The sequence below is a fragment of the Physeter macrocephalus genome, chromosome 7 (genome assembly GCF_002837175.3).
Source record: "Physeter macrocephalus isolate SW-GA chromosome 7, ASM283717v5, whole genome shotgun sequence".
Taxonomy (NCBI): Eukaryota; Metazoa; Chordata; class Mammalia; order Artiodactyla; family Physeteridae; genus Physeter; species Physeter macrocephalus.
In genome coordinates this window covers 107,604,559-107,617,403 of record NC_041220.1, presented here as the reverse complement: position 1 = coordinate 107,617,403, position 12,845 = coordinate 107,604,559, and the positions used below count along the sequence as shown (strand labels likewise).

At 44.7% G+C, this 12,845-nt stretch overlaps 1 protein-coding gene across 1 annotated transcript; it reads left to right on the top strand.

Annotated features, from left to right (window-relative positions):
• The first annotated feature begins 876 nt into the window (after positions 1–876).
• On the top strand, positions 877–4,767 carry CYTL1 (cytokine like 1). The gene is made up of 4 exons (XM_028492566.2): positions 877–1,074; positions 3,137–3,181; positions 3,322–3,450; positions 4,684–4,767. Exons 1-4 carry the CDS (start codon positions 925–927, stop codon positions 4,765–4,767), a joined length of 408 nt encoding a protein of 135 aa, XP_028348367.2. The 5' UTR covers positions 877–924.
• Positions 4,768–12,845: the final 8,078 nt, after the last annotated feature.

Sequence of the window (12,845 nt, the reverse complement as noted above, 5' to 3'; positions counted from 1 at the left end):
CTCACTACACTTTTATCATCCCCATTTCACAGGTAAGGAGAGGGAAGAAAGAGTGAAGAAACTTGCCCAAGGTCATCACAGAAGTGGGTGACCATGCGACGCACCGAGCACCTAAGGGCAGAGCTTACCCTTCTAACTGGTACCCGTGCTCCTGTATTTACAGGAGAGCCGCCTGCGGAGCATCATTGCAAAAAGAGACCCACATATGGAGAACCAACCCTTCCAGTGGGTCTGCTGTGTACCAGGACTTGTGCTGGGAGCTTGCAGTGGACCAGCTAGGGGAATGCTTCCACATCCCCCATCACAGGCCCTAGCACAAGCCCATCTTCCAGATGCAGAGGCACAGCTGCCTCTGAAGGCAAGGGGCTGCCCAAGGTTCCCCGGGCCAGTCGGTGGTGGGTGGATGGTGATACCCAGGCTGCCTGACCCCAAACCCCCGGATCACTGGCGCTCAATCCATCACTTCTGGTGCCTTTCCCTCCCCCAGTTCTGCTCCGGGAGATCAGCCAGTTTTACCAAACGGTCCCCATTCTAACTGAAGGGGCTGACCGCCCACTCCCGCCCCTCTGACTGAACCACCATCCATCCTGTCTCCCTCCGGTCCTCTGCCCCCCTCATCTGCCCATCCTGCCACTTCAGGAAGAGCCCCTGCCAAGAGAGAAAGTTCTATTGCAAGTTGTGTGAGAGGAAGACGCTGTTCCCTTCCAGGTGCCTGGCATCTCCCCCTCCCCGCCCCTGACAGGAAGCACCTCCTCTCAACAAGGGGGACCTTTAGGTCTGAAAGGCGCCAGTGTCCCCAGGCCAGGTGGGCGTGCTCTTGGCCTTGGCTGGGCACCACAGGAAACGGAGGCGTGGAGGACCACCCCCAAGCCTCTGCTTAAAGGGGCGGCTGGCCTCGGGCTGCAGTCAGGCCGCCTTTGCACCATGACCCCCCAGCTGCTTCCCCTGTTGTTGCTGCTCCTGGCCGGCCCCCCCGCCGCTCAGCCGGCTCCCCCGACCTGCTACTCCAGGATGCTGGCCCTGAGCCGGGAGATCACGGCTGACTCCCAGAGCCTGCAGGCCACGGCGCCTTCGGTGAGTGCCCGCGGCCCCCCTGAGGACTGGGAGGTCCATGCAGACCCAGTTCTCAAAACTTGGCCTTTGGACCAGGGAAAAAACGCTATTTTTCTTTTCTGGTCAATGTTAATTTCAAGGGTATTTGTGTTTTATTCCCATCCTATTAAATACCGGTGGTTTGCACTTCCTTTTAAATACAAAGAAAATATAATCAAAGACATCACAATTTTTGTTTATAACTAGCTAGCAACTATCAGAGGATCTGTTTTAAAATGTAAAAAGAGAGAGAGAAAGACAGAGAAGAGAAGAGAAGAGACGAGAAGGGAAGAGGATAAGAGAAGCTTCCATAGAGTTTAGAGCTCCAATTTAAGGAGGACCAAAGAGTTCAGCTTATTTATTCTCTCCACTAGCCAGCAGGAGCTAAGGGGGCGACTCACAGAATCAGCCCCACCCCTAACCTGCTGTAGGACCCTGAGCAAATTACTCAGCCCTGAATCTCAGCATCCTCAGCTGTGAGAGGGGATGGCTGAGCCCCTCACCGGCTTCGGGCAGCTGGAGGGTTGAAAACTTGGATGCAGACACAGCCTGCACAGAGGACAACCCAGGATGTCAGCACTCTTCTCAACACTGTGTTAAGAGGAAGACCCAGGGGCTCGGAGCCAGCAGTCCCACAGGGCCACCCAGAAATAGAATCGGGCCTCCTGACTGCTCGTCCAGTGTAGAAACAAAACAAATTAAACTTCAAAGCTCTGGTATAATTTAAAAGTATCCCTTTACCGCTTGTGAACCCTTCAAATAAAATGCACTGTTCTCAGATGTGGGGCTTACGATACCCTAACACCTCCTTTGTATTTTCTTTTTGAAAGTTAAATGATGTGTATTTTTTTCAACTTATGAAAGTCATATACTTTGAAAATGGTCGGAAAAGGCACAAAAGACAAAGAAGAAAATAAATATTACTGCAATCCTGCCACCTAGAGGTGACCTGCTGCCATCACATTCAGAGGATAGGATTTCAGCTCTGGGTCTGTACATAGTTATCCAAGCGTGTAGACAAATTGGATCAAACAACACAGCAGTTCTGCAATTTACTTTTTAGCGACGCTGTCAAATAAATTAATATCTCTTTGTAACAACATTTGGTTGTATTGTTGCTCCCCGATGTATCCACAAATTCCTTGCTATTAAATATGTAGAGCAATCATCTTTTAAAAATATATGATTTTAGGGCTTCCCTGGTGGCGCAGTGGTTGAGAGTCCGCCAGCCGATGCAGGGGACGCGGGTTCGTGCCCCGGTCCGGGAAGATCCCACAAGCCGCGGAGCGGCTGTGCCCGTGAGCCATGGCCGCTGAGCCTGCGCGTCCGGAGCCTGTGCTCCGCAACGGGAGAGGCCACGACAGTGAGAGGCCCGCGTACCGCAAAAAAAAAAAAAAAAAAAAAACAGAAAAAATATATGATTTTAAAGCTTAAAATAATGCATAGGCTCAGAGCTGGAAGGAAGTGGAGGTTGTTATGTGTTCTAACTCTCTAATCTCACAACTGGGAAACCGAATCACAAAGAAGGAGACAACCCCATGTCACACAGGGAATTACTGGTCGGGAGGGACCAGAATCTGGGTCTTCTGGCCTTCAGGCCAGCACAGAAGCAAAAGTGAAATATAGTAATATAAAAGTGTACATATATATACTGTTTTGTATTACTAAAGTATGTACTATATATATTACTATGTGTAGATTACAGTTATAGAACTGTTTTACTATATATACATATATAGACACACATATTTATATGTATGTCTCTCTCCATATATATATGTGTGTGTATATATATATAAAACAGTTCCCTAGCTCGTAGTCAATGATATAATGGTTGCATTCTAAGAGTCGAATTCTAGAAGAGCAGTCTACTTTGGGGGAATGTGGCATATGGTACAAGAAAGTATTGTACATGGCAGCATCAAGGAAGGCCCCAGGGATCTGGGGCCGCTCTGGTTTGGGGGAGGCTGGCAGAGAGCCTTCTGTGGCCAGGCTGAGGGTGTGTCCCTGTGAGCAACACAGAAACCCGTTTCACTTTCTGCAGGAGCCCTGTGTGAGATACCTGCCCGGGTTGCACCTGGATATACACGTAAGAGGGGTCTGCCTGCCTGCGGGGGTCTTGCAGTGGGAGTGGGGAGAGACACTGTGAGAAGGACCAGGAGTCCCCAGCTCCCGCGTCTCTGGCTACCGACCCCTCCCACGAGACCCATCCCTGTTGTCCACTCACAGAATTACTGCGTGCTGGCCAAGCTGCGGGACTTTGTGGCATCGCCCCAGTGTTGGAAGGTGGCCCAGGTAGATGCCTTGAAGGACAAAGTGCGGAAGCTGTACACCATCATGAACTCGTTCTGCAGGAGGGTAAGTGACGCCACTGAACGTTCTTTTTCTACTTGTCATCAGCCAAGGACTTAAGAGAAGGGTTAGGAGAAGAGGGGGATGAGGAGGAGGAAGAGAAAAGTTTATGCGGTGCTTCCAGTTCACAAAGCCCTTCCTCAACCCTGTAGCTCTTGCTAAGTGCTGGGGGACTCAGGACAAGGCTCCTTACGTCCTCCAGCTCCAGCCCCAACACCCAAGACCACAGGCTGCGAGTCAAATGGGGCAGGGAGCGGGGGTAGAGGACTCTGGAATTCTGAGAATTCCCGGAGCCCTGGGGTCAGGGGAGACTTCCTAGGGGAGGGGCTTCAGGTGTGCTCTGTGTTGGGAGGAATCTGGCAGCAGAGGGGAGGGAGACGGGAAAAGCAGAGAATCAACACTGGTTAAGATGTAGAAAGCAGAGTTGTGTGGTCCTAGGGGCACAGGTTTCAGCATCAGGCAGACCTGAGCCCCTGTCTTCACCTCCCTGCTTCCTAAATACCAGTGTCCCCTCCGCTCTCTGAGCCACAGTTTCCTCGTTCGTGAATAATATCCACGTCAGGAGAGCATTGGGAGGATAATACTACTTACACCCTGACCGTGTGTGTGCTGGGCGCTGTAGTAACTCCCTTGGTCCTAAGATCTCTATCAAGGTGACTAAGCATAGAATACCGAACACCAGGCCTGGCCCAGGAAACTAATAATTAGCTATTAAGTTTTTTAGCTTTAAGTTTTATTAAGATTTTGTTTGTTACTATGCATCAAAGATGAGACAAGCGTTTTGTCCCACACCCATTTCCCTCCTCATTCCCCTCTCCCCTTGGGCGTGGAGGGGAGATAAGAAGAAGACATAATACAGTCTGAAAAGTGCTGCTATTGACTCTAAAGTGTTTGAAGGTGAGACCTGGTGCTGTTACTCATGGTATCCCCGATGTCTGGCCCAGAGTTGTTGCTCAGTAATTGAGATTTATTCATTTATTCACTCCCTTGCCCGTCTATCCATCGATCCATCTGGTCAACCAACGTACAACTGAATTCAATAATAAAAGACTATATGAGATTCAATGGGAAAGTGAAGAAAGACGTAACCAGCTCTCCTTGGGGGAATGAAGGTTGGGAAATTTTCACACAAAGGAGAACAATTGAACAGTCTTTGAGGAGAACCAGGAGTCCTATAATTGTGCATGGGCTCTGCGGCCACCTTCAGTGACATTCTTGCTCATTGCACATCTTTTCCAGGATTTGGTGTTCCTGTCGGATGACTGCAATGCCTTGGAATACCCAATCCTAGTGACCACGGTCCTGCCAGATCATCAGAGCTAAGGCAGCTCAGACTAGAGAGAGACCCCAGGGGGACTGAAGTTATGTCAGCTGCCCAGACACAATGGGCTAAAGCCATGGCCCCCACAGGTCTCCCTGAAACTGTCATGTGTCTCTCCACCTTCTGGAAAGCAAGGCTCGTGCTCCTACCCTAGAACCGATTTTTAACATAGTTAGAAGGCTTGCTTCTCCTTCCCCTTGGTTTTGTCTTACCAGGATGGTAAGGTACACAAGCCTGTTGATTTGATCACTAAGAAGAAAAGGGCAAACCAGCTTCTTTTTTATGAACAACTAGCTTGAGAACAAGCAAAATAGTATGTTTGCAGTATCACTTTAATGGAGTAGTGGTACCATTTTTCTTTCTTGATAAAAACCTGCTTACATTTAACCAAGCTTCTATTTTATACCTTCTCTCTCTCCAAATTTTCCTTACACTTATCTTTCATTTTTAAGGGAATTTCCTTATCTATAAGATGTATTTTCGAGGTTCATAATTACATAGTGCTGATGGGAACCACTCTTTCATTGAAAGGTGATGAAAATCAAATAAAGACTATCATTACAGTGAGAAACACGTGTCCTGCTGTATTTGTCCAAGGTGGGTGTCAGGGTGTTTATTTCATTCTCTTTCTGCAAGTTGCTGCTTTTAGCAAGATATGTCTTTCTTCCTCTTTCCATCGAGCACAGATGTTTCTGGGTCTGCTTCAAACCACCCGTGTAAATGTCTGTCTTTAAAGCATCAGAAGATGCTCTAATTTATGTTTGGGGACAGACTGTATCCTGCATCATACCCATGGCAGTGCAATACCTGACACGTCATAAACATCAGTTCACTGAGTCATCATAACAAACCTAGAGATGGGCATCGTAGGAGGCTGAGACTCATGTAGATTAGGTAACTCGACCAAGGTCACCAGCTGGTAAGTGGGGAGGCTGGATTGAACTCAAAGAGCTCCAAAGTCCACACTCTCCCCTGTGTCCCACCCTGGTTCTCTGCAGGTGAAGCATGCTTGTTTAATTAATTCATGAACACAACAGGAACATCTCAGTTAAGTAACTGGATTGTTGAAAAAGATTTCAAATATTGATTTTTTTAAAGTTCACATGCTACACGGTGGTCTTTTTGTTTTCTTTACTCCCTTCTGTACACATGGGCCATACTTTCCCTCCCTGATCTTAGGTGTCTTTGACTTAGATGATTTATGAGAATGATTTAGTAGCTTATGATTTTATATTTAGAAGCACAAGACCAGAGCATCACAGTACTGGTTTCCTAGGGCGCCATAACGGGGTACCATAAACTGGGCTTAAAGTCAGAGAAATGTATTGCCTCGTAGTTCTAGAGGTTAGAAGTTCTGAAATCTCAGTGTTGGCAGGGTCATCCTCTCCCTGAAGGCTTTAGGATAGAGGATCCTTCCTTGCCTCTTCCTAGCTTCTGGTGGTTACTGGTAATCCTTGTCATTCCTTGGCTATGGACACGTCGATTCAATCTCTGTCCCCATCAACACACGGTATTTACCTGGCGTCTGTATCCCTGTGTCCAAAATTCCCTCTTCTTGAAGTAAATTATCTCTGTTTGCAGATGACATGATCTTATATATAGAAAATGTTAAACACTCCACCAAAGAAAACCTGTTAGAATTAAGTAAAGTTGCAGGAGAGGAAATCAATATACAAAAATCAGTTGCATTTCTATACACTAACAACAAACTTTCAGAAAGAGAAATTAAGAAAAAATCCCATTTACTATAGTATCAAAAAGTATAAAATGCATAGGAATTAATTTAACCAAGGAGGTAAAAGACCTGCACACTGAAAACTATAAGACATTGATGGAAGAAAATGAGGAAGACACAAATAAATGGAAAGCTATCCCCTTTTCATGGATTAGAAGAATTAATACCATTAAAATAAAAGTATTGTCCATACTGCCCAAAGTGATCTGCAGATTCAACTTAATCCCTATCGAAATTCCCCTGGCATTTTTCACAGAAAAAAAAAAAAACAATCCTAAAATTCATATGGAACCACAAAAGACCCCAAATAGCCAAAGCAATCTTGACAAAGAACAAAGCTCAAAGTATCACATCATTTCAAATTATACTAAAAGCTATGGTCAAAACAAGATGGTACTGGCACATGGATCAGAACACATAGAACAGTGGAAGAGAACGGAGAACCCAGATATAAAAGGGGAACCCAGATATATACTCGTGCATAACTTTGACATGGACACCAAGAACACACAATAGGGAAAGGATAGTCTCTTCAGTCAGTGGTGCTGGGAAAATTGGTATGCACACGCAAAAGAAACTAGACCTCTGTCTTAAACACCACTCACAAAAATGGATTAAAGACTTAAATGTAAGACTTGAAATCATACAGCTACTAGAAGAAAACACAGGGAAAAATCTCCCTAACATTGGTCTTAGCAATGATTTTGTTTGTTTGTTTGTTTTAAATATTTTTTTTGAATGGTTAATTTTTATTTGTTTGGCTGTGCCATGTATCACGTGATATCTTAGTTCCCCAATCAGGGATCGAACCTGGGCCCTTGCAGTGGAAGCACGGAGCCCTAACCACCGGACTGCCAGGGAAGTCCCAGCAATGATTTTTTGGATATGACACTTAAAGCACAGGCACCAAAAGCAAAAGTAAACAAGTGGGACTACATCAAACTTAAAAGCTTCTGCACAGCAAAGGAAACCATGAAAAAAAAAAGGCAACTTACGGAATGCGAGAAAATATTTGCACCATGTATCTGATAAAGGGTTAATATCCAAAGTACATAAGAAATTTTTACAACTCATAGCAAAAAATCCCAAATCTGATTTTAAAACGGGCAAAGGATCTGAATAGATGTTTTACCAAAGAAGACATACAAATGGACAACAGGTACATGAAAATGTGCTCAATATCACTAACCATCAGGGAAATGCAAATCAAAACCACCATGAAAAATCACCTCATACCTGTTAGGATGGGTTTTATAAAAAACACAACAGGTAAGTTTTGTGAAGGTGGGGAGAAAAGAGAATCCTTGTACACTGTTGGTGGGACTGTAAATTGGTACAGCCATTATGGAAAACAGTATGGAGGGTCTTCAAAAAATTAAAAATAGAACTACCAGGACTTCCCTGGTGGCGCAGTGGTTAAGAATCCGCCTGCCAGCGCAGGGGACCGGCATTCAATCTCTGGTCCGGGAAGATTCCACATGCCACAGAGCAACTAAGCCCGTGCGCCACAACTACTGAGCCCACACGCAGCAACTACTGAAGCCTGCGTGCCTAGATGTGTGCTCCACAAAAAGAGAAGCCACTGCGATGAGAAGCCCACGTGCCACTAGAGAAAGCCTGTGCACAGCAACAAAGACCCAATGCAGCCCAAAAAAAAAAAAAAAATAGAACTACATATGATCCAGCAATCCTACTTCTGTGTAGATATCTGAAAGAAATAAAATCAGTATCTTGAAGAGGTATCTGGACCCCCATTCATTCACAGATGAATGAATAAAGAAGAATTATATGGATATATATAAAATGGAATATTATTCAGCCATGAGAAACAAGGAAATCCTGCCATTTACAACAATATGAATGAAACTAGAGGACATCATGCCCAGTGAAATTAGCAAAGACAAGTACAGTAGGATCTTACTTATATGTATAACCTGAAAAAAAATGTTGAACTCATAAAAACAGAGTGGAATGGTAGTTACCAGGCACTGGGGCATGGGAAAGATGGGGAGATGCTGGTCAAAGGGTAGAAACCTTCAGTTATAAGATGAACAAGCTCTGAGGATGTAACATACAGCATGGTGACTGTAGTTAATAGTACCGTGCAGTGCACTTGAAATTTGGTAAGAGATTTGGTAATTTTAAGCATTCTCACCCCACACATGCACAAGAAGTAACTATGGAAAGTGATGGATGTAATAATTAACTGGATTGTGGGAGTCATTTCACAAAGTATAACTTACATCGAATCATCACATTGTATATTTAAAATATATACAATTTTATTTGAAAATTACACCCCAATAAAACTGAAAAAAAAAAAAGAAACAAAATTTTTCTCTTCTTATAAGGATACTGGTTATTGGTTAAGGGCCCACCCTGATGAAGTATGACCTCATCTTAATTTGATAACATCTGCAAAGATGTAAGTTTCAAATAAGGTCTCATTCATTGATATGAGGGGTTGGGACTTCAACATATCTTTTTGGGAGACAAAATTCAACACACAACAATCATTCTTCCAAGGGATAATCCCATCACAAAGGAAAATTATGCAACAAACTAACCCTTTGTAACCACCATCACCACCATCTACCACTTCCTGCCAGGTGCTAAACATGCATGCCAGGCACATAGCACACACTAGCCCCCTGAACCTTCACAATGATGCTGCTGCTGGGTGGGTGTTCTCAACCCCGATTTACAGTGCAGGAAACACACTCAGGTTCAAAGCTTAAGCGATTTCCCCAGACAGCTGATAAATAGTGGCAAAGGGAGTCCAGATAAACAGACAAGCACTAGAAGTGTCCATTTCACGGCTCTGCTAAGCCTTTGCTATTTCTCGGCAGCAAAGTAAACCAATGAAGACCAGGACTAATTTACACATTTCAGGCATTTCTTTGTTTGCTCATTTCTTCCATATTGACTGAGTGCTTATTATGAACTCAGCAAATACTGAGATGCAAAGTAAAGAATTCTTCCTCTTAAGTTAACGGAGAAGACATATGCAAAATCAAGGAGACGGCAAAGGAAAGAGCAAATAATACTCCCTGAAATGGGGCAGAAAGTTTTCTTAGAGGATTCAGAATTTGAACAAGGTCTTTTCAAGACTTGTTGAGTTGAAACTGTTGACTTGTATGACTGGGAACTTGTTAAGATGGAAATGAGTGGAGGAAGAAGATAGAGCAGAGCCAAAGGCACGGAGACTCTCATGGAGGTGAATGGTGTGTGGTTGGGAAGTCAGGAAGTGGAGCTGAAAATGTAGTGGGGTCAGAATGTAACCAGTGTGGGACCTCCCTGGTGGTGCAGTGGTTAAGAATCCACCTGCCAATGCAGGGGACATGGGTTCAACCCCTGGTCCGAGAAGATCCCACATGCTATGGAGCAACAAAGCCCGTGTGCCACAACTACTGAGCCTGTGCTCTAGAGCCTGTGAGCCACATCTACTGAGCCCACAAACCACAATTACTGAAGCCCACGTGCCTAGAGCCCGCGCTCTGCAAAAAGAGAAGCCACCACAATGAGAAGCCTGCACGCCACAACGAAGAGTAGCCCCCGCTGGCTGCAACTAGAGAAAGCCCACGCACAGCAACAAAGACCCAATGCAGCCAAAAATAAATAAATAAATAAATAAATAAATAAATTTATTTTAAAAAAGAATGTAATCAGTGTGGATCATGGTACGAGAAGATCCCACATGCTATGGAGCAACAAAGCCCGTGTGCCACAACTACTGAGCCTGTGCTCTAGAGCCTGTGAGCCACATCTACTGAGCCCACAAACCACAATTACTGAAGCCCACGTGCCTAGAGCCCGCGCTCTGCAAAAAGAGAAGCCACCACAATGAGAAGCCTGCGCGCCACAACGAAGAGTAGCCCCCGCTGGCTGCAACTAGAGAAAGTCCACGCACAGCAAGACCCAATGCAGCCAAAAATAAATAAATAAATAAATAAATAAATAAATTTATTTTAAAAAAGAATGTAATCAGTGTGGATCATGGTAAGGCCTGGCAGGGACACGCAGGCAGAGGGTGTCTGTCCTGACCCCAGTTGTGTAATAACCAGGGTCACATAAAGGAGAATCCTTTTCTAGGCCGAAAGACTGGGACCCAATGGTTGGAAGTTGTCAATTCCTGAAGGGGTCCCTCTGCTTTGGATTTCAAAAATAACAAAATGAGGACACGGCTCCTCCCCTGTGAACTAGCCCATTGCCAAGCCAGACATTTGGGTACCAGCCTGGGCTCCTTCTCCTTCTTTCTCCAGAGCCAACTGGTCAACCACATCTTCTTTGCATCTCTTGACTTCACCATTTGCTCTTTACCACCTCAACATTAGTTCAGAACCTTCTCAGAACATGACATCCAACTTTTGCCCAGGACTCCTTTCTCTGATGGAGAATGGAGCTAATGGTGAGGTACTGTAATAGGATGCTTTGCAGAGACTGATACTGGTGATGCTAAATAAGGGCTTTGTAGACCAAGGTGAGAACTCGGTCCCCTTATCCTCACTCACCGTTAGCTCTTTTTGTCCCAAGTGAGATTCTGACAATCACTGATCCTTCTCCCCTGAGGCTTCCCCATCAGAAGGTTTTTTTCTTTTTCTCACGTGCTTGTTAATTGTTAGAGCCCATGTTCTTTCTTCAACTGATTTAATCCATCTAGTGACACGACCCCCAAATTCACACCTCCTACTCAGACTTTCCTAGGAGGCTTAGGCTAATTTTCCAACTACCTTGTTATTACATTTTCTCTTAAAGTCCCCACAAGTACTTCAGAATTGATTTCTCTAAAGGTAACTCTTGCTTTTCTTGCCCATTGGCCTTTCCTGTCTCCGTAAAATTGCCCCATCATTCACAATTTGCTTCCATGAAAAACGTGGGCTTGTGCCCCCTGATTTTTTTTTCCTCATCTTTCTCCCACTTTTGCAACTAAGAAGCAAGTCCTGTACTTTCTGCCTCCAAAGCATTTTATGTGTCAACTTCACTGGGCCAGAGAGTGTGCAGAATACTGGATTAAACATTATATTAGTTGTGTCTGTGAGGATGTTTCCAGAAGAGATTAACATTTGAGTTAATGGACTGAGTAAAGAGATTGCCCTCCCCAATGTGGGTGGGCCTCAGCCAATCCACTGGAGGCCTGAATAGAACAAAGACTGAGTAAGAATTTGTTCTCTCTGCCTGACTGCTGAGCTGAGACATTGGTGTTCTCCTGCCCCGGGACAGGAGCTTACACCAACAGCACTGTTAGTCCTCAGGCCTTCAGATTCAGACCAGAAATTATACCATTGTCTTTCCATTTCTCAGACCTCTGGACTCAGACTGGAAACATACCATCAACTTTATCAGGTCTCCAGCCTATAAATGACACATTGTGGGACTTCTAAGCCTCCATAATTGTGTCAGCTAATTCCTTATAACAAATCCTTTTTCAAATAAATATGATATGCTATATCTGTAAATGTATAACTATATCCAGGGTTCTGGAGAACCCTGATTCATACCTAGAACCTGTGCTCTTTTCTCCATACCTGTTATCAATATCCTGATCAAGGTCATGATGACCTCTTACCTGAACTGCAATTGCCTCCCAGCTTTCACTCTGTTTTTGTGATTCTTACTGTTTGGTCAACTTCAAAACCTCTGTAACTCTCTGTCTCTGTCTCTATCTCTGTCACACACACACACACACACACACACACACACACACACACACCCAGCCCCATGTCTTGCTGGCACTCATTCTTACGGGGCTCTGACCAAGGTCTTCCATAAAACATGACTGTCTGGACTGGAGCCAGCAGCAGAGACGTGAACAGAACCTTATCTTTCTTTTAATGGCCTATATGGAAAAGAACATAAAAGAAAAAAAAAAGAGTGGGTATATGTTATGTATGACTGATTCACTTTGCTGTGCACCTGAAAGTAACACAACCTTGTAAATCAACTGTACTCCAATAAAAATTTTTTTTTAAAAAACTTAGTCATCAGTCTCTGCTCTCTCAGAACAATTTATTTCTTTATTGATTGATTGATTGATTGACTGACTGATCAGCTGCGTTGGGTCTTAGTTGCAGCATAAGGGATCTTCGTTGGGGCATGTGGGATTTTTCCTTGCCGCACGCAGGCTTCTCTCTACTTGTGGCACAAGGGCTTAGTTGCCCCGCGGCATGTGGGATCTTAGTTCCCCGACCAGGGATAGAACCCATGTCCCCTGCATTGGAAGGCAGATTCTTTACTACTGGACCACCAGGGAAGTGCTGTCTTGGAGCAATTTGCTGACATCAGCATTGCACCTTCACACCCAGGACGATGTCAACCAACTGAGAATTATTAGGCAAAAATCCTCAT

What these genes read in the sequence shown, in the direction of transcription:
- CYTL1 (XM_028492566.2), top strand. Translation starts at nt 925, where the DNA reads ATGACCCCCCAGCTGCTTCCCCTGTTGTTGCTGCTCCTGGCCGGCCCC. An exon ending in GGTTGCACCTGGATATACAC is followed by an intron (nt 3,182 to 3,321) that starts GTAAGAGGGGTC and finishes GTCCACTCACAG; the next exon opens with AATTACTGCGTGCTGGCCAA. An exon ending in TGAACTCGTTCTGCAGGAGG is followed by an intron (nt 3,451 to 4,683) that starts GTAAGTGACGCC and finishes CATCTTTTCCAG; the next exon opens with GATTTGGTGTTCCTGTCGGA.